A 12,219-nucleotide genomic window follows, 5' to 3' on the forward strand; every position below is an offset into this window, starting at 1 on the left:
ATTCCAGATCCAGCCTGGAATGAAAGTTATTCCAAGTCCTAAATAGCTTTCATAAATATAAAGAATAATATTTACACATTTTATAGGTGGAAATGTTGCTTTATCTCTTCATACATTTAATTTTAAACATTTTTAAATCGTTTTCAGAATGTTGTAAATTCTACATTCGACTTTGATGTAAATTACTGAGAAGTTACGGAGGGAATGGATGGAGGAGCTTGATAAATGTGTGTTTGGGAGAAGATGGATAATTTTGAGTTGTGGTATTAATGTGTTAGGTTTCTCTCTCTGTCTCTCTGTCTCTGTCTCTGTCTCTGTCTCTCTCTCTCTCTCTCTCTCTCTCTAAATAGAGCAAACTATCTTTTGTGCTACTCATTATATTTAGAGTTCATTTCTAATTGTAATTATATCTTTTTGAACTAAAATAACTTTGTAATTTTTATTTGTATGGTGTAAAGGTCAATAAAAAGAAAGTTTATTGAATGTTTCTTTATTGAACTTTAAAGCTGAACATCAGAAATACAAAACTCACTACGTGCCCTCTAAAAAGTTCTTAATGTTTCCTTGTGGCCGGCTTGACGAAGCGATGTCACTCTGACGTCCGATGTCTGTGTGTGATGGGACCCGATTCCCCATCCTCTGATGTCACTCTGACGTCCCATTTCCGAGGGAAAAATTTACATAATTTCCTGATTGGTTTATGATGTCTCTTCGGCAACTTAACGTTACTCAAGCTTGTCAAGAAACTATTGATGTCATGTGATGTTTTAAGATGTAATCAAACTTCAGAAGTTGATACTTATGTTTGGCTAACTCCAGACTTTCTTACACAAGACATTGCATCTCGTCTGAAACCTGTCCTCTTAAAAATAACGTCGCTTTTGGCCGTTTGCCCGTATGGCCGAAAGTGGACGTAATTTGAAAATGAAAACAAAAATGAAAATAAATTTGGGATTGTTTTTTTCAACAACAGTAAGTTAAGGGTCCTCTGATAGGTTAGGTGGGCAGGAAATTCTCATAAAGTTTCAAAACGTTATGAAAAACGTTAATTGAAAGTTTCCTCTTCTAACCTTACCTAGTAAGCCGGACGACTCGAACAGAAAACGGGACAGAACGTCACTTTTGTGAGTCGATTTCATTTCAAATTACGTCCAAATTTCGCCATAGTGCGCATAAGAGCCAAAAGTGACGTTATTTTCTAAGAGGACGGGTTGCCCTACCACATAGGGTACTAAAGAAGATTCGGAGACACAGCCTAAAGTCTCCTGCCATCATGTAAATCTTGCAGAACCAAAAATATGTGAGATCTCAAAGCCTCCGGACTTGCACGCCACATCGCACCATTAAACCAGACGATATCGTTTGCAGGACTTCCACTTGACATCACAGAGCACATCAGATATCACCTGACGTGTTTTAAGTACTCTCCTCCTTCCCTCTAGTACTTTCTCCGTTGCTCAAGTAAGATCCCCCTCTCCGGCAGACTACCAGACGAGCGCCGATGGCTTGAACTCGCCTCTGCTGGGTCCGTGATGTCATTAAGAAAATGCTATACCAAGTCGAGCAGAATTAACAGCGCCTCCACTCTTCGCCTTGGGAGGCAGGATAAGGGAGAGAGAAAACGGAGAATAGTAGTAGATAAGAGAGAAAGATTGACCCGAAGCCTCGCCACATTAGCTTACCATACGTGTTGATCGATCATTTTCAATCACGTTATTGAAATTTATCCTCATAACAGCAGTACAAGTCAAGCCTCTATGACAGGTGTTGTAAGCGCCCGAGAAGATGGGAGATCCATCTGCAAACAGCATCTCTCGGAGATGAGAAAGCGAGAGAAGAGAGGAAGTACGTGGAACAGAAACAAATAAAGGAGAGGGAAGTGTATGAGGGCAGAGAATGAGCCATAAACTGGTCTAGAAGATCAAGAAGATAGGTAGAGAAGATGAGGAGGATGAGGAGGATGATGAGGGAAGAGGATGCTACTTGTGAGGAGGCGCTGGCAGCCTCATCTAGACCTCCTTGTTGTATAGCAGCCTCATGCTCCCCTGAGAACAACAAATATCAGTGAGTAAAACCTGAGTAAATGAAAATATTATTATTATGAATAAACATATCCAATGAGACGACAGACAAAATAACGCCATAATAACAGCAAGGGAAAATAAATACCCATCAATTTATGCTTGTCTAAATAATTACCATAGACACCTGTCTAAATAATTACCATAGACACCTGTCTAAATAATTACCATAGACACCTGTCTAAATAATTGCCATAGACACCTGTCTAAATAATTGCCATAGACACCTGTCTAAATAATTGCCATAGACACCTGTCTAAATAATTACCATAGACACCTGTCTAAATAATTGCCATAGACACCTGTCTAAATAATTACCATAGACACCTGTCTAAATAATTACCATAGACACCTGTCTAAATAATTACCATAGACACCTGTCTAAATAATTACCATAGACACCTGTCTAAATAATTGCCATTGACACCTGTCTAAATAATTGCCATTGACACCTGTCTAAATAATTACCATAGATACCTGTCTAAATAATTGTCATTTATAATAAATATTTTATTATAATTGTCTAAAGAATTGCCATAGATCAACACTTGCTGACATAACCAAAGGAACAAAATCATGAAAAACACCCGCAGATCGACCTGTAATTATATGTTAATATCTTCGAAATATCCATAAGTCAATACCGGTCGCAATGCCATTAAAACACCTGTCGGTATACGAAGGTCTACTTCAGATGATGATATATAATATAAATGATTTACTGAATGATTACATAGCTCATGGTAAGCCTTACTCTACTAGTTTTACACACAGATGTGTACAGGAGCAGAGTACAGGATCCTATAATGAATCTGAGTGCGTGAGGACTTTGAGTCCTCACGCACTCAGATCCATGATAGAGAGTTCTGTAATGAGCTCTAAGAGTGTACTAGGACTCCACATAAGATCATAGATTGATTCTAGGAGCTTGCGGACTCTAATTGAACTCGAGGACTCACCTTTCTGGACATGGACTAGAACGGTGGCCGGATGGGAACCCGGAGGGACGCAGGAGTACATGCCGGAGTCCCCAGGTCCAACGGCAGACACCACCAGGCGCGTCGTAGTCTCCCCTCGCCCCTGGTCGATCTGGCGGACGGGTGGGAAGAAGAGATTGGCAGGGGAAACTCGTAAAAAGTGGAACAAGCACGTTTTGAACTAGTTTCTTGAGTTAGCTATAATGAGTTAGTGTTATGCTAGTTATACTATATTAACTATACCTCCTGGTCTAGTAGATACTAGGAACAGATATCCTAGTCCGTCCTCTTACCATTACGTCCTATTTGTAACGTAATTCACTAAACCGTTTAGAGAACACGACGTATTAGTATTTCCTAAAGCACCGTAATACCAACCTTTTCTCTGTATCGATCTAGTGGGTTAGAAGGGTTGGTTGGGTTCGTACGTTGGCGGTTAGCCAAAACATTTGCACGTTTTGAGCTTCTTGTTAGGTGAAACAGTTGCGTTTTGTACGGAGATGCAAGTCAAGAGGATATGGCCTGGATATCCATAAAACGCCTCCACATTTTAAAAGTAAATAGATTTGGGAGGAAAATGTGTGTGTGTGTGTGTGTGTGTGTGTGTGTGTGTGTGTGTGTGTGTGTGTGTGTGTGTGTGTGTGTGTGTGTGTGTGTGTGTGTGTGTGTGTGTGTGTGTGTAGAGCCTGTGCTAAACTGGTAAACTTGTTTTTAAGAACGTAAGGAGTGACCTTGTAAAACGCATCCCTAGACGTCAGACCATAATGAAAAATGCGAAAATGAACTTTGGAGAGTTAATTTGTCAATTTCCTTCGACAGTGAAGAAACACAAAAGCAATATTGAGAAGATGCGGGTTATAATCATTAATCTAACCCTTTCTGTCATATTCAACATCATATGTTTACAAGAAAGACTGCTACCAAAATATCCTAAATAAATTATATATATATATCCCTTTTAGGTTGTTAAAAAAAGTATGTATATATATATTTATATATATATTGTCTCACTTGAGAAGGAAATCTAAAAATTAGCTCTCCAGAGTTCATTTTCCTGTATTAGATTGTCTGAGGTTATGTTTTGTTGAGTCCCTCCCTTCCACCCCTCCCAGACTTGCCCCCATCCCTCTGACCAATCCCCATCCCCCCAGACCAGTCCCAATCTCCCCCCCACCAACCTTGAGGTTGACCCCGCCTCTAGGGGAGTTATAGTCGATGAGATTGGTGTCGTGGTACCAGTAGACGGGGGTGGACGGTCCCTTGGATGAGGTCACCAGACACGTCAGGGACAGGGAGGACCCCTCCTCGATGTACAGCTCCCGAGCGCCCTGGATCTCCACCCTGAGGTGTCCTGGGGGAGGTGGGGAAAGAAGAGGTAGTGGTTGCAACCCGTTCTCGCACTTGCTGGTAGTCAATATTGGCTTATTTAATAAGTGCGTATGTGACATACTAATTGATTGTGAATATTTTAGTTTACCTTGAAAAGCTTCATAGAAAACACCGACCTCACGTAAACTTCTTAGTATGTTAAGATAAGCATCTTATTGGTTCTTAATTACAATTATTACTTTACGTATACCGTTGATAGGTTAAGTAATAATTGTAAATAAGAAGCAATAAGATGCTTATCTTAACATACTAAGAAGGTTAGGTGAGGTCGGTGTTTTCTATGAAGCTTTTCAAGGTAAATTAAAATATTCACAATCAATTAGTATGTCACATATGAAATTATTAAATAAGCCAATATTGACTATAAGCAAGTGCGAGAACGGGTTGCAACGTTACTGTTATAGTACAGTAAAATAGGTACCTGGGTGTTAGTCAGCTGTCACGGGCTGCTTCCTGGGGGTGGAGGCCTGGTCGAGGACCGGGCCGCGGGGACACTAAAAGCCCCGAAATCATCTCAAGATAACCTCAAGAAGGATGCAACCTTTAACAGATGCCTAACTTCCAGGTCCCAATATATATATACTAGGTGAACAGAGGCCTCGGGTGAAATCAAATCTTGCCCAAACGCTTCTGTCTTGTCACGGAATTTGGACCCAATATATTTCAATACTGTAACTATTTGGAGGAACAGCTAAACTAACATGGCTTTATAGCGCTAGGCAAAGACACACGAGGCGAAGGTGCTGGGATACGAGGACAAGGTGCTGGGATACGAGGCCAAGGAGTTGGGATACGAGGCCTAGGTGCTGGGATACGAGGCCTTGGTGCTGGGATACGAGGCCTAGGTGCTGGGATACGAGGCCAAGGTGCTGGGATACGAGGCCAAGGTGCTGGGATACGAGGCCAAGGTGCTGGGATACGAGGCCAAGGTGCTGGGATACGAGGCCAAGGTGCTGGGATACGAGGCCAAGGTGCTGGGATACGAGGCCAAGGTGCTGGGATACGAGGCCAAGGTGCTGGGATACGAGGCCAAGGTGCTGGGATACCAGGACAAGGTGCTGGGATACGAGGCCAAGGTGCTGGGATACGAGGCGTAGGTGCTAAGATAGATGAAGTGGCTAGGATACGAGGACAAGGAGCTGGAATACGAGACCAAGGTCCTGAGATAAGGGAAGTAACTGGGATACGAGGCAAGAAGGGACTCTGGCCAACCCCCATGACCTACAAGGAAAAAGTCTCTCTCTCACCATCCTTAGTGGAGGCTGTGTTGTTAGCCACGAAGACCTTAGGCGCCTTGGGTGCCGTCACTTCTCCACGGCCAGCGCCTGCGGGGTGCAGACGATCATTTACTGTTTGTGAATCATTTACGTGAGTTTGTGAAACATTCACATGGGTTTGTGAATCATTTATACTTGTATGTAAATTATTGATGAAAAATGCTGGAAATACATATTTTAATGCATCTTTATCTATTCTAAATATTTTATGTATTGTTTAAATTAGTTAAAAATAATAATCACAGACTACGGAAAAAAATACTAAATCGTTGATTACCTAGATCAAGGAATATATATATATTATGTATATATATATATATATATAATGAATAGTATATAATATATATTTTTGTATATGGAAGGGAGTACCACCTCTGGCTATATATATTATGTATATATAAACCGATATAGTGATATTATATAATATATAAACCGAGAGGTATGTATAATTATGTGCATAAACAAACTTTACTTTAGTTCTCGTCTAAAAATCAGCTTTTGGCGGGTTGATTGGGTGCGTGAGTTCTGATTGGTCAAAATAATTACACTTTTGTCGTAGTAACACACAGTGAGAACAGGCTACTTGGTCCAGTTACCTTGGACGTGTTACTATAGCTTGTCGGAAGATATAGTATACTATACGCTTACTATAGCTTGTCTGAAGCGCTAGTTACTGTTGGTTACTAAACCAAAAATCCCCAACTCACGAAATGGCATTATGAGGATATCCTCATATAATCCTTCTCACGTGGGATGGATTACTTGAGGTGGATTATGAGGATGTTCTCGTGAACATGAAGTGGATGACACTGTTAAATATTGTTATTTAAAAGTTTCAGGTGCCTTAATAAAGACGCTCAATAAAGCTTCTGGTGCCTTAATAAAGACGCTCAATAAAGCTTCTGGTGCCTTAATAAAGACGCTCAATAAAGCTTCAGGTGCCTTAATAAAGACGCTCAATAAAGCTTCTGGTGCCTTAATAAAGACGCTCAATAAAGCTTCTGGTGCCTTAATAAAGACGCTCAATAAAGTTTCAGGTGCCTTAATAAAGACGCTCAATAAAGCTTCAGGTGCCTTAATAAAGACGCTCAATAAAGCTTCTGGTGCCTTCATAAAGACGCTCAATAAAGCTTCAGGTGCCTTAATAAAGACGCTCAATAAAGCTTCAGGTGCCTTAATAAAGACGCTCAATAAAGCTTCAGGTGCCTTAATAAAGACGCTCAATAAAGCTTCAGGTGCCTTAATAAAGACGCTCAATAAAGCTTCAGGTGCCTTAATAAAGACGCTCAATAAAGCTTCAGGTGCCTTAATAAAGACGCTCAATAAAGCTTCTGGTGCCTTAATAAAGACGCTCAATAAAGCTTCTGGTGCCTTAATAAAGACGCTCAATAAAGCTTCAGGTGCCTTAATAAAGACGCTCAATAAAGATTCTGGTGCCTTCATAAAGACGCTCAATAAAGCTTCTGGTGCCTTCATAAAGACGCTCAATAAAGCTTCAGGTGCCTTAATAAAGACGCTCAATAAAGATTCTGGTGCCTTAATAAAGACGCTCAATAAAGCTTCTGGTGCCTTAATAAAGACGCTCAATAAAGCTTCTGGTGCCTTAATAAAGACGCTCAATAAAGCTTCTGGTGCCTTAATAAAGACGCTCAATAAAGTTTCAGGTGCCTTAATAAAGACGCTCAATAAAGCTTCTGGTGCCTTAATAAAGACGCTCAATACAGCTTCTGGTGCCTTAATAAAGACGCTCAATAAAGTTTCAGGTGCCTTAATAAAGACGCTCAATAAAGCTTCAGGTGCCTTAATAAAGACGCTCAATAAAGCTTCTGGTGCCTTAATAAAGACGCTCAATAAAGCTTCAGGTGCCTTAATAAAGACGCTCAATAAAGTTTCTGGTGACTCAATAAAGTTTCTGGCGACTCAATAAAGTTTCTGGCGACTCAATAAAGTTTCTGGCGACTCGATAAAGACGCTCAATAAAGCTTCATAACGCTTCCTGCCTCATTCCGGCAGGACTGAAAGGTCTAATGGCGGCATTGTTAACAAGTCACCGGCTTCCTGTCCCAGTCGAGGCCACTAGAGATGGTCCTCAGGTAAATTCAGGAATGATAACTTGAGAGAATAATAACTTCAAAGGGAGATTGGGAGCGACATGTAAATAAAATAAAAACTTATGAGGAAATACTGGCATTAGAACATTGACGTCACTGGACGTCAGACATTGACGTCAGACATTGACGTCACTGGACGTCAGACATTGACGTCACTGGACGTCAGACATTGACGTCACTGGACGTCAGACATTGACGTCACTGGACGTCAGACATTGACGTCAGACATTGACGTCACTGGACGTCAGACATTGACGTCACTTCAAGGGTATCATTGAAGGACATCAAACTTTGGACATAACTTCACAACAAGTGAATTAATTGCAAAATATTAGCATGTGCAAATGGAATAGGAATCTCTCTCGCAGTTCCTCCTGAAATAGAGAGAGAGGGAGTGAGACAGAGGGAGGGAGTGAGTGAGAGAGAGAGAGAGAGAGAGAGAGAGAGAGAGAGAGAGAGAGAGAGAGAGAGAGAAAGAGAGAGAGAGAACAAGAGCCTCGTATCTCAGGGACAATAATAGCCTCTCTAATGGCCAGCGAGAACGGAAGAAAATGCAAAATATTAAAATATATAGGTCGTCAATTACCATAATGATTGCTCCCTCGCATTCTTCTCCTCTTGTGATGGCCTTGGGATCGCTAAGGGGCGTTTTGGGATGTCCAGGCGGCGTTTTGGGATGGCCAGGGGACGTTTTGGGATGGCCAGGGGACATTTGGGATGGCCAGGGGACGTTTTGGGATGGCCAGGGGACGTTTTGGGATGGCCAGGGGACATTTGGGATGGCCAGGGGACGTTTTGGGATGGCCAGGGGACGTCCAGGGGACTACATAGGGTCGTGAGGTCATGCCCGTGCCACCTCTTGGGTGGCTTAATCTTCATCAATCAATCAATCAGTCGGGGTCCGGGGAGGGGGCAAGTGAACCACAAAATGGGTTTTGAACTACATAGTAAAGGGGGGGGGGGGTGGACCGCCCTACATAAAACCATCGAGGACGACTCACCACTTATCCTAACCCTTCAAGGACGACTCAGCACTTACTTCTTATTATTAACATCTTTATTGACAAAATTAATTACTATTTTGCCTAATCTGAGGATTTCGAGTAAGTCTTATTAAAGTGCACTTACTGAGGACATTGAGGGTAACAGGCCGCGAGAGTTTAGGATCAGTGTTGACCTGACACTCGTAGACGGCGGAGTCCCTCTGTTGGGCGTACCTCACCACCAGTGTCCACTCCTCGCTGCCCTCCGCGTGAACAACCTGCCGGGAGAACAACAGAACAGGTGGTTAAGGGCTTATCTGAGAGGGAGAACAAGGGCCAGGGAAGAACACAATAGTTAAGCGGTTATATGGGAGGGAGAACATTATATGGGCGTATCTAGAGTGCCGACAGCATGATTTTCCACAGTGCAGGCCAAGCAATCCATATTCGCCTGCATCTGCCTCGCCGCGAGTACACTTATAAACTGTGTGGATAGGGGCAGAAAGGCAGAAAGCGACTGCTTTATATTCATTTAAGTGGCGTTATGTATGTAGATCTGTTCAATGGGATACTTGATTACTCTGGCTCATTTCCTACACAGGGTGAGGGTATATTCCCATCGCTGGACACTGGATACTTCTCTGTGTGCATATTTCCTTTGTGTCTTTTACCAATATTGTTATAAATACAAATTACTTAAATCATAATACAGACGTGGCAATTTGGCAAGAACATCATATAAATAAGTTGATAGGCCTGCTACGCTTGAAAGATACGCCAACAATCATTCAACTAATTCATATGCATCTTGAATTTTTAAGCGCTTCATATTGTGTATAAGTTAATATTTACTTAAAATTTTTTAAAATCCATGTAATTGATAAAACTGATTATGCATTATAAAGTATTTGAGTTATTATTCTGAGGTTTTAATATGTATTTAAAACATTTTATATAAACAAATTTACGAAATAAAAATATATTAATCATTTTTTAAATTATTTATTAAGTTATTAAAAACAAATATTAGTACCATTTCAAATTTATAAAAAAAGTACTAATGCTTGAGCAACTAAAAGTACTGTTGAGTATATTTTGTGTCGGCTCTCTTACTTGGATCAAACCACCTACAATCACTTAGCTAAGGAAAACGGAGACAAATTGCTGATAAAAAGTTGATCACAAACCTTTGTTGCAATATTACTCGTGATATGGCATTATCATGAGTCATATTAACATTCAAGTATTGAAAATAAGTTTCTGAAACTTATCATATTAGTGGGTTCGTTTAAGGGTAATTTTTTTCGTTTCTTTATGGACATTTTCGTTATATAACAAATTCTGTTTATTCCCACTAACATTGCCGGTTATGGTGGCAGGCGGACCCAAATTATTTTTAATGATTATATTGTTAAATATAATTCAATCATACCAAACATTACTAATTTTATGAAAAAATATTAAATGACAATTCGTATTAAGTGTCTAAACTAATTTACAAATTCTCATAATTCTTAAACACAGTTTCCAAATTGTATCTTAAAATATATAAAACATAACATAAATATTTTAAGAGTGCTAACTAAATTAATTTTTGCAAGTACAATGGAAATATAATAGAATAATAACATAAATTACTACAAAACACACAAATAGCTCCATCTTATAACCGAGGCAGCATTCTCAGCTATTGAATATTATGTACAAACATCTCGTCCGACTAAGTCATCTCTTCCCCGCGGTCGAAAATTTATGTTATTGGCGTTGCTGTCCTTGACAGTCCCGTTAGATGCATCTGTAATTACCACTTGGTAATGGATTTAACTATTACCCAATGGTTAATGGTTACAAATTAACATTAATTTTTCGTCGGGCTGCTAGTTAACTTTTGGTTATCTCCATTACCCAGTAGTAATTCTAGCTCCTGCTAACGGGACTGTCAAAGACAGCAACGCTAATAACGCAAATTTTCGACCGTGGGGAAGAGATGACTTAGTCGGACGAGATGTTTATATACACAGTATTCAATAGCTAAAAATGCTGCCTCGGGTATAAGATGGAGCTATTTGTGTGTTTTGTAGTAATTTGTTATTATTCTATTATATTTCCATTATACTTGCAAAAATTAATTTAGTTAGCACTTTTATAATATTTGTTATATTTCATATATTTTAAGATACAATATGGAAACTGTATTTAAGAATAAGAGAGATTTGCAAGTTATTTTAGGCACCCACTACCAGTTGTCATTTCATAATTTTTCATAAAAAAAATAGTACAGTTTGGTATGATTGAATTATATCTAACAATTTTATTATTAATAATTTTCGTCCGCCTGCCAACATAACCATCAACGTTAATGGGAATAAATATAATTTTTTAAATCATAAAACAAAAATGAACATAAAAACCCGACGAAAAAAGATTCTTTAACGAACCCACTCCTATGATAAGTTTCATAAAATTATTTTCAATACTTGAATGTGTTAATATGACTCATGATAATGCCATATCACGAGTATTATTGCAACAAAGGCTTGTGATGTTAAACTTTTTATCAGCAATTTGTCTCCGTTTTCTGTAGTGAAGTGATTTACCTGGATCAAACCACCTGCCAGAGAGCTGACGCTAAATCAACTCTACAGTGCTTATAGTTGCTCAAGCTTTAGTAATTCTTTCTTATATTTATTTTAAATATTAGCAATATTTCTTTTATTAATCTAATGCAAATTTAAAAGATAAATAAAATATTTTTATTTATATAATTTATTTTTATATAAAATGTTTTAAAACTCTATTAAAACCTCAGAAAAGTAACTCTAATACTTTAGAATTCTTTTTTCAACTTAGGGGACTGAAAATACTTGCTAAAATTTTGAAATAAATATTTAATAAATACATAAAATCAAACACTTTTAAGTGTAAACAATCGAATGATTTAATTAGTCGATTGTTGACCTATCTTCCATGCTACCAAACGCATGTTAGATGTCAGGCCTATCAAGTTATGTTTATGATGTTCATATTAATTGGCTGTATTGAGAGGTGTGAGGAGGTCTGCATCCAGTGATCTGATTGGCTAATTCCTCGCCGCCCAGTCCATATTGATAAGTGGTTTGTTAATTCTAATTTAAATACACAGAAATTTCCCTCTTTCTCCCTCTTTCTCTCTTCCTCTCTCTCTTTCTCTCTCCCTCTTTCTCTCTCCCTCTTTCTCTCTCCCTCTTTCTCTCTCTCTCTCTCTCTCTCTCTCTCTCTCTCTCCCTCTTTCTCTCTCTCTCTCTCTCTCTCTCTCTCTCTCTCTCTCTCTCTCTCTCTCTCTCTCTCTCTCTCTCTCTCTCTCTCTCTCTCTCTCTCTCTCTCTCTCTCTCTCCCTCTTTCTCTCTCTCTCTCTCTCTCTC

The 12,219-nt window shown here is 39.4% G+C and overlaps 1 protein-coding gene across 1 annotated transcript in view; it reads right to left on the minus strand.

Moving 5' to 3' along the window:
• Positions 1 to 480: 480 nt before the first annotated feature.
• Positions 481 to 12,219, minus strand: part of LOC123770596 (zwei Ig domain protein zig-8) — a 30,696-nt gene continuing 18,957 nt past the window's right edge. The window contains exons 4-8 of the mRNA XM_069301567.1: positions 8,964 to 9,096; positions 5,695 to 5,772; positions 4,237 to 4,409; positions 3,041 to 3,170; positions 481 to 2,045 (exon numbers count right to left, since the gene is read on the minus strand). Coding sequence (XP_069157668.1) covers positions 1,756 to 2,045; positions 3,041 to 3,170; positions 4,237 to 4,409; positions 5,695 to 5,772; positions 8,964 to 9,096 — 804 coding nt within the window. The 3' untranslated portion in view covers positions 481 to 1,755. The remainder of the gene's footprint in view (positions 2,046 to 3,040; positions 3,171 to 4,236; positions 4,410 to 5,694; positions 5,773 to 8,963; positions 9,097 to 12,219) is intronic.

This window comes from Procambarus clarkii, chromosome 46 (assembly GCF_040958095.1).
Source record: "Procambarus clarkii isolate CNS0578487 chromosome 46, FALCON_Pclarkii_2.0, whole genome shotgun sequence".
Classification (NCBI taxonomy): Eukaryota; Metazoa; Arthropoda; class Malacostraca; order Decapoda; family Cambaridae; genus Procambarus; species Procambarus clarkii.